At 47.8% G+C, this 24,105-nt stretch overlaps 1 protein-coding gene across 3 annotated transcripts in view; it reads left to right on the forward strand.

Annotated features, from left to right (window-relative positions):
- ZBTB16 (zinc finger and BTB domain containing 16) overlaps positions 1–24,105 on the forward strand; it is a 117,070-nt gene that overhangs the window by 49,715 nt on the left and 43,250 nt on the right. For all 3 annotated transcript variants that reach the window (XM_081334144.1, XM_081334146.1, XM_081334145.1), the window contains one exon: positions 3,546–3,643. In XM_081334144.1, the coding sequence (XP_081190270.1) occupies positions 3,546–3,643 (98 nt within the window). The remainder of the gene's footprint in view (positions 1–3,545; positions 3,644–24,105) is intronic.

Here is a 24,105-nt window from a genome sequence, read left to right on the forward strand (position 1 = left end):
TCCTCAGTTTAGGACCACAACTGGAACCAGAATGTCCATTGCTCAGCAAGGCAGTTGTTAAGTGGGAAGGCCCACCCAATTTTGCAACCTTTTTTGGCCAGGGTGGTTAAGTGAACCACTGCCGTCATTAGGAGAATCATTCGGCAGTTAAGCAGAGCCAGCTTTCCCAATTGACTTTGCTTGTCAAAAGACATCCGGGAAGGTTGCAGATGTGATGCTGCCGCTATCATAGACACATGCCAGTAGCTAAGCAACCCAATTTTGATCCTGTGACCCTGGGGACGCTGTAGCGGTCATAGGTGCGAAGAGCAGTTGTGTTTTTTTTTCCTGTGCCCTGGTAATGTTGCTCAACGAATGGCTGTAAGTCAGGGATTACCTGTATGTCCTGTCCTATCGTACTGTCCCTCTTTGTCCAGAATGGAGTCAAGGTCCTGGGAGAGAACATTTGGCTCCAAAATGGCAAGACAACCCTTAGAAAGTGTGCAGACTTTGGGGTATCTTTGAAACTCTCCATCAGACCATCATTGCACACTACAACACAAGCTTCTTGGCATTCATACACACAAAGTTGTGTTTTGATAAGATCCAGGCTCCTTCCTCCAAGTGGCCCTCCATTGGAAGTGCTGGGTTTCTGCTCCTCACTTTCCCTCTTGGCCTTGAAGATACCAGTTTAGAGAAACCAATATTAAATTAATAGAGGTAGTTGATGATCGTCCCGCACAGGAAAAATGGACTAGGAAAGGATGGGAAAGGATCAAGGACACGTGAAGATGGCCCTGTCTGACCTCAATTGCTTGAATTAAGGAGCCAATTACAAATCCATCTGATCAATCTAATTTTCTCTGAGACACCACCCGCCTATTAAATTAATACAACATTCCTAGCTCTAATATCATAGAACAGGGTTTCTCAATCTGGGTCACTTTAAGATGACTGGACTTCAATTCCCAGAATTCCCCAGCCACTATTGCTGGCTAGGGAATTCTGGGAGTTGAAGTCCACATGTCTTACAGTTGGACACCCCTGCATTAAACTTCCCATTGGCATTCGTATGTGATGTCTGCTCATTTCAGCTGCCCGATCCCAGTAGCTGCTGGTTCCCCCCCCCACTTCCCCCCCCCCTTCTCATCTCCTTCACGTTTAGTTTTGCAGGTTTTGCCAATGGTCCAGCACCCGACTCTGATGGGACTTTTTTTTGAGGAGCATCTTGAGGATAATTACACGGAGAGAAATCAGGCTATGCAAACTCTTTGGAGAAGCTTTGTCTTCTTTTGACCTTAACTCCACAGGGCTTCTAGGTTGCTGTGAGTGTGCCCTGGCAGGATGCAAAGCTGGTGAGAAAATGCTTCTGGATTCAGAAGAGCCTTGTCTAACAAGTCAGCCCTCCCAGCTTCTTCAGGAAATCTGGATTTGTAGTGACTTTTGGCAGACTCTCTGCTCCATGTGTTGTTTGTTTGAAAGAAGCTTCTTCCTCCACTGTAGCTGGCCCACACTTGTGTCATCTTGAGCTCTTCTCAGAAATGCACATGGTCTTCATAAATATTTGTGCCGGATTGGAAACCTGATAAATTATGTCACCATCTGACATTATGAAACATTCCAAGAAGAGTCTCTTATTTTTATGTTGGTTTGATGTGCTTCATTATTCCAGCTAGCTGAATGAACCCTTTGCTACCTGCTTACATAGTACGACAATAAAAGCAGTTTATTGTACTCTTTTCCTACTGTTCATCCAGGGTGGGGGGGGGCATAGAGAATTGTTCTTTTGGGGCGTGGCTGTCACTTAAGTCCCCCAGAGTTGGCTTTGGTGCTTTGCACATCATCTTCCTAAATGAAGTTTTAAAAGGTTTTGCGTTCTTCCTTCTCTGTCCTAGATAAAATATCTCAGTGAGTTTTGCTTCTTCTTTTCTTTTCAGCGAGAAACAAATTGAACGGCCATTTAGATGGCAAATAGCAGCATCTGTCCCTGTGTGATTTCTAAGGTTATAATTAGTGGGTTTTCCCCCCCTTTCTTCAAACTGGGCAATTGAAGAATTGTTTTTTCAGCAACTGCCACAAGCAGTTGCTGGATCTTTCTACACATACACACCTCTAGTATCCACCCTTGCTTTGCCCACAACTGGACTGTGAACATGGCTGGAAAGCCAAAACAATAAATAAATAAAACAGAAATGTGTCCTCTTCCCTCTCTTCTCCAACCTCTCCCTGCTTCTAGCTGAACTGTGTCTTTCAGGATAGTTCTCAAATATGTCAAATGTAGCAGCTTATTTACAACCAAGCAAAGAATCTGTGTAAGTAGGTACTTGTCTTGAGAAAAGTTGTTCCTTTTTAACAAAAACTGTGTTTGCTGCAACATTTCTCAAATGTTCCACTGGAAGGAAAACCTCAAAACTGCCCTTGAAATGTTTGCTTTTGACGAAATTCAGAAGTGCCAGATATCTGATTGTGCTGCTGGATTAGAGCTTTAGCTACATAAATCTCGGGGGGGGGGGGGAAATCCTTCTTTAGAAAGGTTGAGAATGTAGCAAGGTGGTTTTAAGAAGTGGGAACGTTGATAGGTTTGTTAAAATCTTTGAAAACCTTGCTTGCCATTTCATACCTTGTCCAAATCCTGTCCGAGTTAAAAGCATGGATAGTGCACAGGCCACGGCTGAAGAGGCCTGACTTGGGAAGGCTGGAGACTGCCCTCCATCACCTACCAAAAAGCCTGTGCTTGTGCGGTTCCTCCTCCTTGTGCCCCAAACCCTCCAGGGCCACCTTTAGGGGCCTTGATAAAGCTCCCATTATTGCTCTTGGTTGGCTGACTTGCTATCCTTGCTGAAGGGTTGAGTCTACTCAATGTTTTGGGGAGCTGATCAATGGGTTTGAAGCTCCCCCAAAGCAGGCTGACTCTTTATAGAAGAGGTTGAGGGGGTCTCCATCAGACGGCTTCTGCTTCTGCCTTGGGAATATCACAGCCCAAGCGGGAAGTAGGAAAGGAAACCTCTCTAAGACTTGTTGTAGTGCCTTTGGGTCTCTTCCAACCATGTTGTTTGCATTTCATGTCTACAGACATTGTTGCTTCTTCTCACCAGTCATTTCCGCCCTGTTTTGGAAATCTGAAAAAGTTCTTTCCCAGATGGAACAAGACAACCAGAAGTGCAGTGTGGAGACAAGCAGAGAATAGAATAGAATATAAGTCAACCCATTGAATACACACCCATTACAAATGAGTTGTGTGCATCAGGATCTTCACCAAGATGTCAGATCAATTAAAAAAATATGAGCCACTCTTGTAAAACTAATGTCACTGCTTCTCCTCCCATGTAAGAATTCTGCCCCTCCTTTAATTATGGTTCTTGCAGCATAACAGGCAATCTTTTTTGTGTGGGGGGGGTGTTCTGAGCTGGTGAGAATCTCTGCATCAATAGAATTTGGGGAAGGGTCCCTAATGCAGATTGACTTTTTCAAGAAGGGCCTTGTCTTCTCCCCACTTAGACCCCACTTCCCATAAGCTATGGACCTAGACTTTCTCTCATCTTGTTCATTCCTCCCTGCTTTTCCAGGAAACTGCACAGTGCAATGAAGACATACGGGTGTGAATTGTGCGGAAAAAGATTCCTTGACAGTCTCCGCCTTCGGATGCACTTACTGGCTCATTCAGGTAAGTTTAGAGTTGTTGTGTGTATGTGTGTTTGAGTATTCTCCCCTCTTTTCCCAAAGTTCATGCCTTTTGGTCTTGTCCTGGAGTTATAACTTGCCCAAATCCTCGGTTGTAAAGCATTTAGAGAGGCCCAGAGTGAGACCTTCTTGTTCACAAAGGTGGTTCTGGGCTCCCCAGCTGCACAAGGGAAGCTCCGAATGGCAGTCAGGAAGCCCTCTGGCTTGGTGAGTTCGGGGCCTCGTCCGTCCATCAGCTTCCAACCTGGCCGGGCCCTTCTTCTACCCCACCCACTGTCTTCCTTCAGCACTGATGTACTTTGCAGTTTCAGACATAACGTGGTGCATCTCTTCTCCAAATTCAAGCATCCACCAAAGTTTCATTAGCAAAAGTGGCAGAACTGGGCACTTGTTTAATGAATTTCACTATTAGGTTGAAATGATGCAGGCCCTTTAATTAAATGTACACAGAGGAATGAGAATGCTAAGCTTGCGATGATACTTGGCTCTCTAGGAGCTAATTTAGTTCCCCACTCTCTCATAGGGGCACTTCTGAACAGCGTGTCTGTGGGCACCCACACTAATAGAAAACCCGGTTCTTGGGGTGCCTCTATAGTGTTCTTAATGCCCAAGAATCTGGATAAAATCTTGAGGTTTTTAATCCCGACATCACCATTACCATCTTCGTCATTGGAAACCTTTTTGGTGCTATTCAGACAAACTGGCATACAGATTAATTTCTGGGAGGACCACCCTGGGGTGAGGTGGGGTGGTGGGACTATAGAAAGATGATGGATGGAATTGAGGGTCCTCAACAGGGTTGCTGTGCTGCAACATTTAGTTGTCACTCCCAAGTAAAGCCCCCCGGTTGTGAGGCTTTACTCCTCATTCCTAAGATGTGCAAAAGATCGGGCGCCGTCCGGTTGAGCTCCGGACGGCGCCCGATCTTCGCTCCTTTCGCCGCGATCTGAAAACATACCTGTTCGAACAAGCCGGCCTGGCCTGAGGGGGGATTGGTGGGGTTTTTACTATCACTTTATTGGGGTTTTATTAATGTATTTATTGTTGGGCATGTATTTAATTACTTTTTAATTTTTGTAGCTTTGTGTTTTATTCTTGCCCTGTACACCGCCCTGAGTCCTTCGGGAGAAGGGCGGTATACAAATATTAATAAATTAAATTAATAAATTAAAAGTCCTGGCAGGAGGAGAGAAGGATGGAAATTGTGACATTCTGTTTCCAGCCTAATTCTGGGACCATTTAAGAATTCTGTAAATAGAGAGAAGAATGCTCTAGAGGAAACATCGCCATAAAGCTTAACAATCGATAGGAAAATGCTCACATCTTACCCAAGAGAGGCTTTGATTTGAATCTGGAGGAGGAACAAATACACGGGGAGCAGAAGCCCCCCTCGCCCGCCCTCTTCCTCCGTTTCTTCTGTTGTTGGGAGAGTAAATTTTACCAGGTCATGGAATGACCGTCAGTGGGGCAGCACTGCATTTGGGGCCAATCTTGGCGAATCGGCCGTGGCAGAAAAATTGGGGAGACCTCTTTGCTCTTGGGGCTCTACTTTCAGGAAACTTCCGTGAACCTTACAAATTCCTCAAAAGCCCCCCTTTGTTTCCTTTTGCCCCTGAGGGAGCTATGCCAGCTGCAGCCGGGTCCCCCAGAAACCTCCCTTTTGGGTCCTTGTAGATTCTGAGGAATTGTGCATGTGCAGGATTTGTGTTTTTATCAGCAGGTGTCCCTTCCTCGGGCCCACTGGAAGTGTGGAGAGGAAGTGGGGGGTGAGGAGGGCTGGCAACTTCCCAACCATCGTTTCCCTACTCGGAGGGCAGCCCGGGACAGGCAGGGTGTAAAATGTGTTTGCTTCTCGGCTGCCTTCCCCTCCTTGCCCCGTCCCCCATCCTCCCCCCCCTTCCCCTGGCGCACGCGGCTTCTGTTTGTTGCTGTGGCCCTGGCCTCGTGCCAAGCGCTGGCTGGCTGCCGGCCCGCTTTGAGGGTACAGTATGTAAAGCCAGCGCTGAGCCAAGTTTGTCATCATGAAAGATGATTATGTTTTTTCCCTTCCTGCCTGGGTGGGAGGGGGAGGCGCCCTGATGCTCGAAAACAGCCGCGTTAAATTCCAGCCACGTTGTTGACAAAAGCAACAGCTACACCTTGGACTTTCTTCTCCTCCCAAGCTGTGCGGCCCCCTCCTTGCCAGATAAGCCGAGGCAGAATGGGCTGGAGGAGGGCCGCCTCTCAATGCTCCCACAATGGGGTTGTGGGGGGGTTTTTGGAGGGCTTTTTTCAGGGCGGGAGGGGGGCCACGCAGAGAAATTCATGACTTGTTTAATTAGAAGTAGGCTCCCCGCATGGAAGAGCCTCTGGTCTGTTGGGGGTGTAATGCGTGTACAGCGTTTGCAAAATCCTGAGGTTAAAGAATTGAATTCCAATCAATTTTGGATGCACATCAGCTAAGCAGGCATTTAAGAGAGAGCTAATCTTCAGGTGTGAGGTATACTTTAAGATTAATTTTCAAGCAATAAAGCCAGCCCTTAAATAACAAGGTAGATCAGTATAATCCTGATTGTCCCATGGCTGCTGTACTTTTTAAGTTTGCTAGAATGAAATCAGGTGAGTGTGCCAGGCCCTTGCACTTCTGCAGTCAGATGTTCAGTGCTCAACTCCAAATTCCCTTCCTTCTTCAAGCATTCTCCTGGCTGGGTCTTTTGAAGGCCACGAGTGAGCATCCCACTCAGAATGACCAGCAAGAACAAATCATATCACTCTCCTTTGGATCACTTGATGGATCCCTTTAGTTCCTTCCTATATATTAGAACCCCTTACCCCATTCCTCTTAGGAATGAATGGTGGAGCAGAAGGCCTCCATAGATCCTTCATTGGCAAAGAGCAACAGTGGCAGAAGTTCTTCCAGTCTTCCATGCAAAGAAGAACATCTAGAGCAGGGTCTTCACTTTCTCTGGACAGTTGGGTGTTGATATTTGTTGCTCCTGATCTTAAAATTGGTGCCGGATGTCAGGAGGACTTCGCCCCATCTAAGGTTGTTCCTAATATCAAGGATGTAGGAAAAGAGTCAAACTTCGAGAAGATATGATGGTGAGAAGTAGAGAAGGGGAAGAACTCGTCTTGGGGAAGAGATGATTTTGGCACATCCCTCCCCTAGATATTCATTTCAGTTTTGTATGGAGCCATGGATCGGAAGGCATTACTCCCCACTGTCTCAAGTGTGCCCCTTCAGCAGCTGGGAGGTAGAGAAAGATGGTGCCTACCCTTGGAAAAATGCCACCTTTCATTAAAATTGCTCTCTTGTTGTGTTTACTTAGAAAGATTGTGTGGGTGTGTTTTCTCATGGCACTGTTTATAGCAACTATTTCATGTACATGCAGAATAATTATAGCTGTGGAAAGCACATGCACACGCAAACACCTATGTGGTAACCTGGGTGTGTGACAAAAAAATGCATGGCTTGGAAAGAGGGATGGTGAAAAATTTGTTTAGTCTGTGTTATCAGCGTGGCCTTCTTTAATTCCATGTTTTCAAGCCAATGTTCAAATTAAAAGCTTGAGCATCTCACTTTCCTGAATTTTATACTGTAATGCAATTTGTTAATTTAGTTTTAAACAGTGTGTGTCAGGGAAATGTCTTCTCAAAAATGCATGGCCCCCTGTAACTAAGGCACCAAAACACAACTGGAGAATATTGTTTAGAAGAACTTGTAAATAGAAAAGCATATCTTTGGAGTGACGCGCAGAGCTCAGATTTTAGTACAAACTTTTTTTTTCCAGTTCCTTCCCCCCAAACTAGGACAGGAATGAGGCAAACCAAACTTACCCCTGAAAAAATTAAGGTGCTGCAAAACCAACAACCGCAACTCTTCTATCTGCTTGTTCCTCCGAATCACCAAAGAGGCGCAAAGAGGGTTGAGGCTGGGATCTGACCCTGCTTTGGGGTCCATAACTCACTGGGGCCTTTTCAAAGGGCAGGTCGGTCCATTGAGCCCCACCAGCCTCGGGAAGCAGCACCTGACCTTGTGCACCAAGAGGGTGACCGTGTTTGGGTGAAAGACAGAAATAGCCACCTCTGGAGCTGTAGTTGAGGAGAGGGCTGATTGTGTGAAGGAGAACGGACGGGTAGAATAGGACCCTAGGGACCTACCCCACCCTCCACATTCATAAAGTAGCCCACTCTCTCTAGGGGGCGTATTAGGGAAATCAACTCCACAGGATCAGAACCTGCAGTCTGAGGAAGCCGATCTGGGTCTGGATGGAGCAGAGGTGCTGTGTGAACTCTCACGAGGCGGCTGCTGGTTATTGACTGATGTGGTGGCACCTTCGGACGCGGGTGGCCCTTGTTCCTACCGAGACTAGGATTTTTTCTAGGTTGGGGGAGTGCCTGCCCCCATTGCCCCCTTCCGTGCATCCCCCCAACAGCTCGCTTTCCCCCTCCGTTCCTGCGGGAAGCCCACCTGGGAGGTGCAGGATCAGATTAGCAGAATTCAGGTGCTCCTCTGCTTGCGGGCACAATCCCCACATTCCTGTTGCTAAGTGGAATGCGAGTTAAGTGACTTTTGCCTTCTTTTACAGCCTTTCTTGCCACAGTTATTAAGTGAACCACTGCAGTTGTTAAGTGAGCAACACGGCAGTTCAGTGAATCCGGCTCCCCCATTGACTGTGCTTGTCAAAAGGTTACAAAAGGGGAACGTGTGACTCTGGGACGCTGCAGCCCTCCTAGATATGAGCCAGCTGCCAATCATCCAATTTTTGGTCACGTGACTAGGGGGATGCTGCAAGGGTCGTAAGTGTGAAAAGGGGCCATAAGTCACTTTTTTCAGTGCCCTTGTGACTTCAGACGGTCACTAAAATAACTCTTGTAAGTTGAGGACCATCTGTAACAGAATAACAGAATTGGGAGGGACCTTGGAGGTCTTCTAGTCCAACCCCCTGCTCAAGCAGGAACCCTGTACTGTTTCAGACAAACGTCTCTTCTGAAATGCCTCCGGGGTTGGAGGTTCACGCTCAGGCTGTCTGCCCGCCCAGCCAGCCTTCCCCCGAGAGTGAAGGGCCCTGCACCCCTTGCCCTCTTCGGGTGCCCTCCTGCTGGCCGGCCGCCTGCCTTTGCCCCTCTTCAGGGGGGCAGCGGACGCCCCTTCCCACGGCTGCCCGGGGTGGCCTTGCTGCTGCTCTGCCCTGGCTGGGCGCCTGCGGCCTCCTCGGGCTTTGGCCGGGCGCCCGAATTTATTCCCCAAGTGATGTCATCGGCTTGCCGGCAGGGCTGGATGTTCTGCCAACATTCCAGCGAGTTTATGATCGTTGGCAGATGCGCAGCCAAGAACACACTGTACCCGCAGCAGAAATTAATGCAGGCTTGAGTGGAGGCCAACCCCGATACACAAGAGAGGAAGGCGGGCGGAGGGGCTGGAGGGGGGGAGTGGGGGGGGAGAGAGAGAAAACACAAACTGTTTAATGCTGTTTATAAATTATACACTTGATGATGAAAAATACATTTTTTTCTCTTCCTCCTCCTGTGCAAATTTATTTATTTTCAGCCTCGAGAGTTTAAGCTGATTCAAATAATTTGTTTTTTGCTTTCAGCTCCTGTTTTGGCAGGGGTCCTGAGCTGCTGCCACTGATGTGCCAGGGCCAGCCTGTTCTGCCCCCCTTCCCCCCCCAGCTTTTACCTGTGGACCCAGGTTTTTTCCTTCTCGGCACTCGTCTTCCTGAAGACCTCTTATTCCCCCATTTTTCTCTTCTTCAAGGGCTGCCTTCTGCAACACCCTTTGAAAAGCAAACCAGCCCGGCTGCTGCTTGTTTCAGGCTGTTTGCTGCTGTTCAGTGTCCAGGGTGGTTTTTTAAGATGCTAGTCCTCTGCAGGGGAACAAGAACTTCCAGGAGTTTAGCAGAGACCAGGATAATAGAAAATACAGTTTCAGGATCAGAAATCAGAGCAGTTTGTGACGGGGAGCTGATTTGTCCCCAGTCTCCATCCAACTTGGATGCTGCTTTTAGGGACACCACCCAGAAATGCCTGGCTTGTGGGTGTCTGTCTGCATTTACTACTTTTACATGGCTTTGGTTGTTGTGCCCCCCCCCAAAGCCCCTAAACCCAAGCCCACAAAAAAAAACCCCTCACTAATGTTTATCATTTGCCAACAGGCTCGACAGATTTCTGCTTCCTGTCGAGCATCTCCGCTGTAAAGCCCCCGCGTTGCTAAGGAGCCGCTCTCCGTACTGTAATGGGCTGATTGTGTATTCCGTTCAGCACTGTATTTTATTTTTGTATGCAAGGCAAAGTGTTTTGATGGAGGACGATTGCAGAGTGTCTGGAGGCTGTTGGGGAGTTTTATAGGCCGTACAGTACACTGCGTGCTTTCTGAAACGGAACACAGGGGGCTGAATTTTGGATACGGGGTGTCACGCTCTCCCTCCCAGCTTGCACGGTCAGAAAGAACATGGTTTTCTGGGGCAGGAGCAGGGAAGTGGACATTGTGTAATAACTTCCCTCTTGCACTTTTGGGGGGCGGAGGAGGGATTTGGGGCCCCAAATGATGGGAGGGTCTCAGAGAGGGAGAGATCAAGATTTTGTTCCTTCCATGCTTTTTCTCCCTGCCTTTTTAGGGGGTGGGTGGTCAGTGTGTCCCTCTGATGGCTCTTCCAGTGCAGTGTGGCACTTTGGGGGGCTGGCTGGCTTTTGGGATTTAAAAGTCTCCTTTAGGGAGGGTTAGTGTGCAAGAGGGACAAAGTGTTTTTAGTGTTGCACTCTGGGGCAGAGGTTGGATCAATATCTTGATGGTGTATGGTGCAAACCCTTCTACACACAAGCACACACACACACAGGAACACTACTTGCTCCTGGTGAGGAGGTTTAGGCTCTTCTGCTTTAGACCCACCTAGGAGTCTGTTCAGATCAGCCAGGGCTGGGGTGAAGCAGAAGCTTCAAGCATCGGTGGTCCAGGAGTAAGAATGCTCTGCTTTGTTTCATCTGCAGCCCAAGGAACCAACAACCAGGAATCCAACCTAGTTTGCAGTATCCTTGTTAACCACCATAGTCTTCTATGGAACCACAGGCTGGCCCAAGCACTGGAACTCCTGATGCATCCTTTGTGATTCTTGCTCCAGGTCACAGGGACCATACAATCCTGCCATGGGGCAGGTGCAGATGTCCCCAGACGTGCCATCCAAACGAACCTTCAGTGAGATCACATCTGGAATCTCTGATCCCTTAGACCAGTGATTCCCGGCCTTGGAAGGTTGAAGACAGTTGCTAGCTTGGGGGATTCTGGAAGCTGAAGTCCACCCGCCTTCCAAGAAATGCTACTTTAGCCAGGGGATACTGAAAGTTGAACCAAGGCCTCAGTAGGCAACACAGATGTTCTGCTGTGGCCTTTGGTTCTTCCATGGAGGCTTCAAATCTTACAGAGGTACTGGATCCATGGCTGAGTCCTTTGGGAAATGGATGGCTCCTAGTTTGTTTTGAGGGAGCTTCACGAAAGGATGCTCTGGATAAGGTCTACTCAGAGGGGAGAGGGGTCCGGGATCCCTGATGGATGGACAGATGTCTTCAGTCTTCTCTGAAGCACTCTCTTTCCCTCCCTCCCTCCCTCCCTCCCTCCCTCCCTCTCTCTCTCTCTCTCTCTCTCTCTCTCTCTCTCTCTCTCTCTCTCTCTCTCTCTCTCTCTGTGTGTCTCTTTGTGTGTCTCTGAATGTTCCTCTAGTATAGGGATCTCCAGACTTGGCAACTTTAAGACTTCTGGGCTTCAACTCCCAGAATTCATGGCTGGCTGGGGAATTCTGGGAGTTGAAGTCCACAAGTCTTAAAGTTGCCAAGTTTGGACACCCCTGCTCTAGTATACCTTTGTCCTGTCCGCTTTCCCTGTGTTTGACAGTGTTCCCTTTAAAGCGGCCCATGAAAGGAATGAACATGACGGGGCGATATAGCTTGGTGGTGAGACCCACAGTGCAGAATTCAAAGAAGCACGAAACCCAAATTGTGCTTTTCCCCCCTTTTGAATTAGTTTTGGAAACTTTATTTATTTCTCTATTTATTAAAATTTTACACCATCTGCCTCTGATAAAAATAAGAAAAATCTGCATGAAAATACCTGTAGCGAACCCACATCAACCCCATCCGTGATGGCGATAACGGCCATGTTGGTGATGTGGGGGGCCCCCCTCAACCCAGAAAGCGAAGCGTTGGAGGCTCAATTGATCCTGCAGAGAGCGTTGCCTTGTGGTTTAAAAAAGGAAATAAGACATTGACATGGATGTTCAATTTAGAAATCTGCTTTGTGATCGGTTTAGAAAAAAAAGAAGAAAGGAAAAAAGCACACACACACACACACACACACACACACACACACACACACACCCTGCCCTTCCTGTGCTTCTGTCTGTGGCTTTGGAAGCTGAATTGTCCTCTTCTGCGTGTTCAACAGCAAAGGAAATGAAGGGGTCTTGGCCAGGTTCGGTGAGGAGGGGAGACTTTTGGGGGGGGGGAACGGAGGGAGGAAACTAGAGTAAACCCAGTGGCTTTCTCTCTTTTTTCCCCTTCCTTTTTCTTTTTTCCTGGGCAAAAGAAGAAAACGAGGGAATGGGGTAGAGAACAGGCTAAATTTAAAATTGTAATTGGCTGACTTCCACAAGCTTGCGGGTGTTTTAATGACTCATAATAACTTCATTTAAAACCAGCTGAGCAGAAAATAGATTGGAGAAGAGCCTCAAGCCATTATGGATTTCTCTGGGTTTCGTTTTTTGTTTTTTTTTAGCTTTTTCCCCTCCTCTTTTGCTCCCTTCCCCCACTTCCCCCCCACCCCCTCTTTTTTGACAAGCCGTTTTCGGCAACCAGCAAGGGCGCTCTGAAGACTTGGCTGACTTTCCCTCTCTCTCTCTCTTAGACTCTTTGGTCTGCCCGAGAGAGATTCTATAGAACCCGGGCTTTGTGGGATATTTTTTGTGTATGTGTATCTTTGTGTGTATGTGTGTAGACTGATTAAAAATAGATGCCTTGAGGTATTATTTTAGCATCAGTGTGTGGAGAATGTTTCTTTTTCTTCTCCCCCCCCCCGCTTTTTTGCACTTTTGATGTGGTAAATGGGACATAAATAAAATTGTTTTTGAAATGACTGAATTAATTAGGTAGTAAAGTGACGGCAGTGCATAAATTTGCTTTGCCAAGTTTATTTTATTTTATTTTTTTATTTTCCTCTTCTTTTGCAAACGTCTGATTACCTCCACCTTTCTCCCCTTCTCCATCTGGCCCTGCCTTCTCCCCTCTCCGTTTTTGACACCGGCTGAATCATGTTCGAGGGCGCATTTTAGGGTCACTGATGGCACGCGGTGTGCTCTGGCGAGCGGAGAGAGGGAAGATTGGGTGCCTGTGAAATTTTGGAGGATTGCAACGTCAGAAAATATGCGAGTTATGAAACTGTGGCTGGAAAGGAAGGCAGCTGGGAGTCATGGCTGGCCATAACTCAGGAATGGGGAGAGGCTGCCAAAAAACGTGACTACTCTCTTTCATGTCTCTCTGGATGTAAACAGGCGAAATACATTTGTAAGCTGTGAAGGATGGAGGTGCCTCTTGACACCCGGGCCAGTTATATGGCCCTGCTAACGAAACAGCAATCCTTGGCAGAAAAAAGAAGAGGGCAGGAAAGGGGAGAATGAAGAGAAGAAGGGGCAACGTGTGTCTTCACATGCAAGTCGTGCCTTTGATCCCAGGGACCCCCAAAACGGGCCAAGCAAAGTGCATTCAGGGCCAGAGCCTGTCCAGGGTGGCTCTCGGGGCAGAGGATTGGGCCTCCTGCCAGTCTGGCCCAGTTTTGCAGAGTGTGGTGTGCAGCTGTTGTGCCAGTCTCTAGGAAGAGGCCCAGGACCGAGGGGCAGAGAGCACAGCCAGCCTATCTGCCATCTCGTGAAGAAGGGTCCTCTCAACTGTTCCTTACAGGCTATTCTCAGACATGGAAAAGAAACAGAAGGTCCCTTTCTTCCCTTCTCATCACATCCAGCTTGGCTCTCCGGGTTTCACTGGTAGAGGAGGCTATGGAAAAGTTCAGGGTGGCAGGTCTGCATTGGCCATTACCTGGTCCAGAAGAGAGGCGGGTTGACATCTCTCTCTGTCCTCAACTCTTGGTTGATTCCCACAGCCTTCCCAAGAGTTGGCCAACTTTTTTGAACCAACAGTCTCATCTTGAGTGATCTCCCCCTCCCCAGTAGTGGCTCCAGGCCAAAGGTAAGAGGCAAAAATGAAGACCGATAAATGAATTGGAAGTGAGAAGACACTTAGGACCCCACAGTTCAAGCCTGAGCTGCAAATCTTCTCTTCTATCAGTTAGAAGACACATTGTTGACTTCAGTGCATATCATCTTCTAAAATTTGTCCATCAAAACCAACCTTCTGATGCATTAATAGTGATCTGGAGCACCTTGGAACTCAATACCAGCTTCTTCAGGACTCAGGCCGAAGGACATGGCAACCTTGTCTTCAACGTGGGGCTGCCAGCAAGGAAAGTTGAGTGGCCTTCAGAGAAAAGAGAGTTGGTACGTTCATGGTGTACCTTTAGGGGGGTCTGGTCAGATTTCATTTGAGGTGAGGGCAGTATGCCAGTTGCACACATCTTGCCATCTGCCCCCTCCCCAAATCTGCAGCATCCTGTCCTGATCCCCCTTCTTGGTCGGGAGCCCAATTGTGTGTTAAAAAGTGAGACATCACACGTCAGAATCATGTAAGGGCAGCCCAGTTGCATTCAGGAACAATTTGGCCTCATAACTTACAACCACTTGCAGTGAATCACTCCGGGACTCCAGAGTTGGAGGTTGGGGTCTCATTTCTGCACCGCTGCCTGCTGGACAAAGAGAGCCCTCAGTCCCACCCAAGGAGAGGGAAAAGGGCACAGTAACACCCAGGTGGCCTGAACCCAGAAGCCTTTGCTCTCTGTCCCTTGGTGTCTTCAGCTCCACCTGCCATCTAACCAGCCTTATCCCCACCGCCTCTCCCAAAGCAGCATACAACAGAAGTTTGCTTATTTTCATGGTGTCTGAATCGGTTGATTTTATGTGAGAGGATCTTTTCAGATGATTATTCAATTTAATGTGGAGAGCAGGATGGGATCTTTCTCAACCTGGACACACATTCACAAAACAATTCCAGTCATTCCAGTAGATGAGGACCCAACTCTATACCCATACTGGAGCTGAAATTGAAAGGCCCAGATTCACAAACTGACCGGTACCTTGTCCAACTTACCTCCTTTTAAAAAATGTTCAGAAAACACATTTATGCTATTATCACTGGTATGGAAATGTGATCATATCCTGCCTTTGGCAATCTATTTCTTGCAAAAAAGAGAGGGAGGGGAAGGAGACCAAGAGTGCTCATTTGCTTAAAGAAGGAGGAATGGCCTTGAGGTGCTGTCTGTCTCCCTCAGCCCGTGAGAGTTGAAGCTTCTCCTTGCTCTAGTCAATGACCTCAGGAGATTTGGGATGAGTAAAGTTGAAAGTTATGAAGGAGGTCAGAATATCTCAGGCCAAGCCAGGAAACATCTGGTTTGCCACCACCCATAAAGAAAGGACTAGCCAAGTCCTTTCTTCGTGGAGATACTGTGCTAGGGCTAAAGAGAAAGGGTCTTGTGATACATGAGAAACGGTACCCTTGTGGGAGTCCCAGAGCATGAATTATGGACAAATACAGTCCTTAGTCCTTGGTTCAAATTCTTCTGTTTTTACCAAACTGGAAAGAACTGAATTCTCCAATCCTGTCAACATTGGGAGCTCTTCCTCCAGGTCTCTGTTTCTCCTCATTTGCTCCTCTCCATCTCCTTTTCTCTCTTCTACCTCATAAAATGCTAGGGACGGGCAAATGATTGAATTAGTAGGTTTATAAAGTTAATAGGCCATCATTTATCTGGCCCTCTGGAAGAGACAACAGGTTTATTGGTGGCATTTGTACACCTAGGCAAAGGAAAGGAAAGCGTCGAGGGCCCTTTAGTGTTTAAACAGATGTTCCTTGTTGATATTCCTGATAACAGTGGATTGACTTGGTTAAAAAGGGGAATACTAGACAGAGTATTTTGGTTTTTAAATCACGGAGCTAGTCTTCATGGAAAAGAGAATGTGCTTGATGCACGTGGTTGCCTCTTGCTCCTGGCAGGGTCTTCCACATATTTTAGTCATGCTCTCAACTCCTCTGTTACAAATAAATAAATAAGTTGAGGTAGCAATTCTGCTCAGCAGGTTGATCCCATCTCTTCCTCATGCACGAAAGTTAATCACTGGCCCTGCCTGCATCAGCGTTGCCCGTTTTTTTCACTTCCTCTCTAACCACCCAAATCTTTCCACTTTCTCAACCAGCAATTGGAATGTCATTTTTACCTGGCAGGTGCCATTTAATAACGCTTTGGAAAGGAGGTAGTAAAAACAGATTTCACATTCAGATTTCTCGCACCGCTTAAAATGAAGAAGAGACAAACGAGAGAAGGAGGGGCATCTGTGTGCACGCAGGCTGTTGTTTGGATGTGTCTTCTTGCATCTCCCTTTCCAGAACATCAACCGTTGCACTGTACAATGTCACACTTCGGTTAGAGAGAGAAGGGGAAATCAAAGGGTTGGAGGCCAGAGGGATCTTTGCATCCAGCCGTGTCTGTGTGTGTCAGTTAAGGCTTACACACACCAAAGGCAATTGGGTAGGTGTCACTTTTTAACCAGTTAGAACATTTTTACTACTTCCTAACATCAGAAGTGCAACGTTCTGGCAGCCTCCTCCATCAAGCCAGTAAAATTGGGGTTTGGAGAGCAGGAAGAAGGGAGCCTAGACACAGCTCTGCTGGGTTTCCATATTTTGCGGCCCACTGAATGTTTTGCAGAAGGTATAAACCCATCTTAAAAAGACTTGCTGCTGGCTTTTATTCAAAGGAGTTGATGTAGACAGGCAGCAGCTGATCAATTGCCTCTGCATTTTTCAGCCTCAAATCCCAGGAGGGATAGAAGGGAATCTGTTTTTCCCCCTTTAAACAAATGCAAAACAGCCCAGAGAATGTTTTGTGATAGTCCAAGTGCGAACCTTTTCCTAGGAAATTTGGCAGATGGAGCTTGGTGGATTTGGGCCTCCAACTGGAACGTGCTTCCTGCCCTGGTCCTCACCCTCTGCATCTCCTCTGGCTGGCTGACCCCAGGGGAAAGCAGAAAGGCCTTGTCCAGTTGAGGTGTGTGGGTCTCCATCGTGCTGGGTTCTGAAATCGGAATGGCCTCCCTCCAATGGATGGGGACCATTTTCAGGTGGAGAAAAATGGATGCTATCACCCCAGAGATGTTACACTATACGTCAATCCCAGTTTTCTGTCCTAGGTGGAATTTCTTGAATGACTGAACTGGTTCTACCAACATGCAGACGAACAATCAAATAGTAAGCCACCTAATTAATGAAGAACCAAGAACAGTCCCACCAGCACTGATAGTATATAAGCCACTGCATATAAATAAAGAACAAACTCTGCTCCTTTCTAGCCCTGATGATGCTACCTAGTTGGGTTATAAAACATCTGCAAGAAAACAGCCAAGCTCAGAGAGCACCAAGGACCCCAGAGTCCTCCTCCTCCTCCTCCCCCACAGCCCATTCCCACTGATGATGTTACCTAGCCAGGTAACCAAATGCCTGCAAGAAAGCCACCGAGGTGAGAGAGCACCAAGGACCCCTCATTTCCACAAACATTCCCTTCTGCCAGCACCGACCTTCCTGGGCGAGAGGGATACTCTTGGAAATGCAAACAGACAGCTGTGAACCTTTTTACGGAAGAGTTAAAAATGTGTGCCCCCCCCATCACACATGGCAAAGGTAAAGGGGCAGCAGGTGGGACAACTTGAGAACGGCTTTCTGTAGAATCCTCATGGTATGGAAAAATCACTTGTTTTTGCCAACCTTGTTGAAGGGGGAGGATCTGCTCAGGATCTGGTGCCCAGGCTGATCCAGCTCCTCCAACGCATGGCAGCTTCTTGGCAGCTCATTCTTGGGTCCCGTCCTTCCAGGGTCAGCCATCAGGAAGTCGGCTGCCACCATGGGCAGCTTGCTAAAAATACTTCCTTTTGTCTTTTCCTTTCACTGACTGCACCTTCCCCAAAGTGGGGCCGGGTTTATTTCTGTTTTTAAAAGTCCTGCTTCTGTGAAAGCTGACGGGCTTTGTTATGATGGCGGGGGGGGGGGAGGTTGAATCCAGCTACCCCTCCTTGATGTATGACTTTTGAGTGTTCTGTCCTGAATGTTCTGGGCTTTTAATAAATCTCTCTCCTTGTTTTTCTGAAACCCTGGAGTCATGATGAGCGCTGAGGCTGGCTGACATTTTCCTGGTGACTCACATAGTAAAATTAACCTTGAACTATTTGCATATGCAGCCGCTGTGTTCCCTGGCTCCTCTTTTCCTCTGCCTCTATGTGTGTGTGTGTGTGTGTGTGTGTGTACAAACACACATAAGCACACACAAACACACACGCTTCCCTGGTCCTTTTATGCCTGGCTGTGCAGATTGCAAGATTTCTGCCCCGGTCTCACTTTTTGTTTTCCTGATTTGATTTAGCAAGGGGGGGGCAGGAGGGTGTGTGTGTGTTTGTGTGTGTGCTGGAGGGCAGGCAGCAGTCTCTGCTTCCAGTACACATCTGAGCGAGCGAAAGAACAGCCAGTCCTGGCCTTTGGAAACTGGCAGGCCGCTTCGGGCGCTGTTCCCTGGCTGATAAGGAGTACTGTAAATAAGACTGTATGGGCTGCCGTAAGATGCCCCGGCCTGCACTCATTGTTCTCTCGCTGTGTTTTGTGGGTCAGCTCTCTGGGTACACGCTGTACTTCCCTTATGTAATCTAGCCTGCATATCTCCAGGGAACATTCAAGATGTTTATTTGGAAGTCCCGGCTGGGTTGGGTTGAGTCTTGAAAGCCTCCAGGACTGGATGATGGCAAAATGTGGATGTTGGGGAGTTGAGCTGGAGATCTCTGCGCTCTGGCCTTTCACGTGTCTAGGGACGCTCTCCATCATCTGGGTCATGGTTGTCCCAAAGGTGCTTTTTCCAAAAGGCCACTGGACTTTCTTGGGATTCCCCCCCCCCCTTGAAAACTTTTCTCTTCTCATCCAAGAAGCTTCTTCAGTTCTTCAGAAGTTCTGAACTGAAGAAGCTTCTTGCCTGAGAAGTGACATGTTTTCAAGGAAAATAACCAAGAAAGTCCAGTTGCCTCTTGGAAGTGCATCCCATGTGGCGAAGACGAACCTCTCAGTCTGGGATTCTCCAAGCCTCGTGTCGTCGCCTCCTTTTTTGTGTCTTCTCTCCTTTCTTGTTCCTTTCTCCTTCCTTCTGGATAGTGGACAAGTTTGTCTAGGACATTTATAAACTCTTGGACCATTGTTGCTTGTTCTTGGTTTTGTGAAGTGGGCATTAAAAGAGGCTGGTAGACTTCACTTGAGCCTGAAACTTTCCCACACTCTCCCCAGATATCTAAAATACCGGTGATTCCTACACAGGAGTAGCAGCATGAATGCAAATCAGGAACTTTTTCTTTAATATTTACTTCCCTGTTTAGCATTTTAGAGCCATCTATGAATAACTGGCTACATTTAGTACTGTATATGTTTACATAAGAGTAAGTCTTGATGGGCACACAGGAATCCCAAGCTGCCCTTGACTTTCAAGGACCAGTTTGGCTGCCAGTGGTTGCTTAGCATGGATACTGGATTTGCACCAGTTGTCCATGATCACGCTTAATTAATTTTATCTTTTGTAACAGAATAACAGAGTTGGAGGTCTTGTAGTCCAACCCTCTACTCACGCAGGAGACCCTATACCATTTCAAACAAATGGTTGTCCAATGATTTGTCTGAAATGGTATAGGGTTTCCTGCCTGAGCAGCAGGTTGGACTAGAAGACCTCGATGGTCCCTTCCAACTTTGTTATTCTGTTTTGGAGTTTAACGTTGCTGGTCACTTCAAGTGTTTCCTTGAACAGAAACCCAGGATATACCAGATCTACCCACAGAGTAAATAAAATGTTTTGCAGTGGGCTTAACCCCCAAACCCATCACTGAAATAATGGAAGCTGGCACAGCATAATTTTGGATTCCACCCTTATCTGTCCATCAGAAAGGCTGGGGAAGGAGGCCCAGATGGAAACTGTTGCTACACAACCCTCCCGTGCACATGCACACCATCACAAACACACACATACCTTGGCCCTTGACTCTCCCCCAATTGCCCAGGGGCCCCTGAGGGGCTGAAGAGTCAAGCAAACACCCTCTTTTATGGAAGCTGCTTTCAGACCAGACCAGAGTTCAGTTCGCAAGCCCCACTCCTTCCTCGCCCCTGCCCACGTGCAGAGTTGCTTCCTCTTCTCCCTGAGTTGCTGGCAGCCGCCCAGTGGCAAAGCGGAGCTGCAGGGTCTGAAGAGATTGCCGGTGGGTCAAGAGAAACCTTCTGATCCTTGCCCCCCACCCTGGCACTGAGAGCTGCCCTTTTGTGACCAGATTCTGGAACAAAACGTCTCCTGAAGGTGTGGCAGGCAGCTCCGGTTTCTCAAGTAGAGCTGACCTTTCTAATTAGGAAGGTAATGAAGCCGTGTTTATTATTTAAGCCACAGGGCTGGCTGAGGGTGCAGGGGGAGAGCCAGGAGCCCCTTTGGATTGGACACCCCCGTTCCCTTCCTCTCTTCTTGCTTGTCGAATAGACAGCCCTGCGGCCCGTCTGTGCTGCCTCACAGGGCCCTAATTTTGCAAACCAGCTCCTGTCTCTTTCCCCAGCAGGAGCTTCTCTAGCCCTACCCTGCTTTCTCCTCCCCCCGCCCCGCCTGTGATGTCAGGGCCCTGCCTTCCCCCCACCCCACTCCCCCAGCCCCCTGGATCCTGCTTTTTTTTGAGGGCCCGGCCATTTGGCTTAGGTACACTTGAGTTGTTTTGAATGCAAACTTGACATCCATCCACCCACCCCGTTCCCCCCCCCCCAAAGCAGCCGGGAACGGCTTACGCACAGTAAACAGGCAGACTGTCTTATTGATTAACAGATGAGGCCTTTATTATCGATCAAAGCTTGGCGAGAAAATTTATCACTTTTAATTTCACTGCTGCCAAATTTTTCTGCCTCTGAGCCAGCCGTTACTGAGGCAATTTAAAGGCAGGGGAATTATTCTCCAAAGGGGAGGGGGGCGAGGGGCATCTGTTTATTTCCTCCCTTCTAGGGGTTCACCCTGGTGCGGTCGGGGTTCGGAGGGCCGTGAGGGGCGCCTGGGAGGGTCGCTGGGGTGGGAAGGCAGAGGCGTGGAGGGCTAAGGGAAGGCCGTCCATCAGGGCTGGAAGGAGGTATTGGCCCTGCTTGGTCCAGCCACGGATTACATGGCGAGAAGCCTGGAAGGTTTTCAGATGTCCTAAGTCTGCTGCAAGGTCTTCAGCAGAGGCCTCACATCAACAGCCTTTGGAAAGCACTGAGGAACACACACACACACTCACACACCCGAAACACAACCTGCAACTTCTCCATAGTGAACCAAGCAGTGTCATGGGCTCATCCCCATCCACTCTACTCTGGCCGTTGGATTATGTTTCTTGGTGCCTGCTTGAAGACACGGGGAAACCATGTCTTCTAGAATAGCTTTGGCCAACCTGTGGCATGGCTGGCCGGAAGAGATGAGAGCATGGCATGGCGGGTGTGGGAGGCTTATCTAGTTCAATGGGGCAGTAGTTTTCTGGAAGAGCCGCCCTGGGACTGGGGGTCTGTTCTGGGGGGGGGGAGAAAAGGTAGACTCAGAGTGGTGGGCCTGTTGCTGCTCCACGTCTTGGCTGGGAGAAATCACCCACTTTCTCAAACTTGGAGTTCTTCTAGGAGACCCTCTCTTCCTTAAAGATGAAATTGCCCCCACATTTTCATTCTAGAAATTTCTTTCTTTCCTTCTTTCCTTCTTTCTTTCTTTCTTTCTTTCTTTCTTTCTTTCTTTCTTTCTTTCTTTCTTTCTTTCTTTCTTTCTTTCTTTCTTTCTTTCTTTCTTTCTTTCTTTCTTTCTTTCTTTCTTTCTTTCTTTCTTTCTTTCTTTCCGCTGCCCAGGTGACCAGGCTGTCCCTCAGTCTCCTTAGAAGTGGTGAATCAAAACTTCCAGGTCCAGCCCTTGCATTCGCCACTTTGGCCGAGTCTCTCTAAGGGGCTTCATTTTAATCTGCCAGTTACTGGCGGGCTGTGCAGACAGGAGCCCTGGGCTCATTTCCCTTCTTATAACAGGAGCCCTGCCAGTCAACAATTGCCTGCTGCCTTGGTGTGCATTTTCTAAGAAATCCCACAAATACCACACCTTAACGATAGTTGTGGAAATTATCTTTCGGTCTGGTGTGTCGTTCTTATCTGATAGTGTCATCGCTGTTGTCTCGAGCCTTTTGTGTGCTGACGGGGTGTTGTGATCATTAGGGGAGTGTTAGAAAGCACGGAAAAACAAGGCTGCTTACCACTCTTGACATAATCAGGATGTTGGACCCTCTTAATTCTTGCTGGAAATGCGGTGTTTGTTTTTTATTACCTTTTTTTGCAAAAGAGAATACTTTGTGTCCACACTGAAACTCTCAGGGCCCAGATAATCCCATCTCTACTTTGCTCGATCCTATCCGTCGATTCAGCCAGCTTTCCCCAGCCAGGAGCTCCACAGACGGGGGGGGGGGGGGGCTTTTGGGCCCTTGACCAGGATGCCGGCTCTCTTCCCCTCTCATGGAGCAGAGTGGAAACCTCAGGCTAACCCTGCCCTTTGGGGCCCTAAGCACTTTCCCCTGGCGTTGCCTTTTGGTTTCTTTTTACCCCGGGCATCTTCCTTCTGTGCCATCATCCAGCTGGGTTATCCCAAAGATGCTTTTTCACGAGGCAACTGGACTTTCTTGTTTTTTCTTTGAAGACCTTTCACTTCTCATCCAAGAAGCTTCTTCGGCTCTCACTGGATGGAGCTGTAGAAGCTTCTTGGATGAGAAGCAAAACATCTTTGAAGATGTTTTGAAGAAAAACAAGAAAGTCCAGCTGCCTCGTGAAAAAGCATCTTTGGGATAACTGTGACCTGGATGACTGAGTATCTCCACAGACATCCAGTTGGGTTGCTTGCCTGCTTTCTTCCCGGACTTAAAGAGATTTATGAGCACGTGTCCTCCACATCACAAGGGCCTGGAGATGCTCTGCTGAGGCCATTCTCAAGTACAGGATGAACTTCCTCGGAGCAAGCAAGCCTCGGTTTGGGTTCAGTTCTTCTACGTGTTGATTCTCACCCCTGTGTTGTGCATTGGTGGCTCCTCCTCCCATCACAAAGCTTGGACGGTGGAATTGGCCTCTGCAGCCAACAAAGTTCTCCAGCGCTCCAGTCCAATTGAACTTTTTCTGCTCTCTCAGCTCTCTTTCTTTTCTTGAAAGGCATCTGAGCCTATCTGTAGCAGCCATGGATCTTCTGGATTCCTCAGTCCCTGAGTTTAGCTCACTGTAGGAAAGCAGGTAAGAGTAGCACTGCCGGCTCCGTGTGATGTAAAGGATTGAATGATCTCCTGAGGATTCAGCTATTGTGTCCTTGGCTGCTTCTGGAACCATCATCGCCACGAAGCGAAGTGCAGGACAAATGCCAGGTCCTCCTTGCTGCACTGTGGATGGTCTGGTCAGAAGCTGCTCTTAGGAGCGCAAGAGGTTCCACCTCTCCTGCCTCAGCTGTTGCTAGCCTGAGGGCCCTTTCAAGGACTGGAGACCAGCAGTTATTTCAGAGCGGAGGAAAAAGGACTGAATGGACCCTTCACATCAGCACCATTTACCTCCCTGTGGTGGAGAGCAGAGTTCCAATCCTGTATCTTTTCTCTTACTTTTTTTTTTTAAAAAAACTAAGCTCTGGAGAAAAGATGTGCTGCCTTGCTTAGGAGAAGGAGAGGCCAGATGCACTTTGAAGATGTATAAGGCAGCTGGGGATCCTCTCTGTTCTTTTTCTTATTCATAGAACCTCTCCAGATGTTCCAAGCGACTCTTCGTGCAAGGGTGGCGTCTCTCCCAGCCCTTCTTGAAATGATCATGCAATTGCATCATGTATTGTCAAAATCTAGGAGGGACTGTTTTCAGGGAAAATGATCAGAACTTTGTTCCTGCTAACAGTTGTCCAGTCTGAAATCTGCTGAAAGTAAAATCATCTAATTCACTCCCAGCATCTGTAATATATAGATATTCTATTTCTATCTTTCTACCTCACTCTCTCTCTCTCTCCATCTTTCTATCAACTTTCTTTCTTCCTATCTTTCTATACATCCATCGCTATCTATAAATATCTCTACCGCTTCGGTATATGGCTTATTTCTTCAGAGTTTCATTTATTCCAAAACCCCAATAAAATGCCACAAAAACATGTAAATCAGAGCTTGTTTGTAGCATGATTCAGAATTAGATTGGTGGCGATAGTGTAGCACTGCTCTAAGCACAGCCTCAACTGCTGAATAATTTTTAAATGTGGTTTTAATA

This window comes from Vipera berus, assembly GCF_964194415.1.
Source record: "Vipera berus genome assembly, chromosome: 8".
Lineage (NCBI taxonomy): Eukaryota > Metazoa > Chordata > Lepidosauria > Squamata > Viperidae > Vipera > Vipera berus.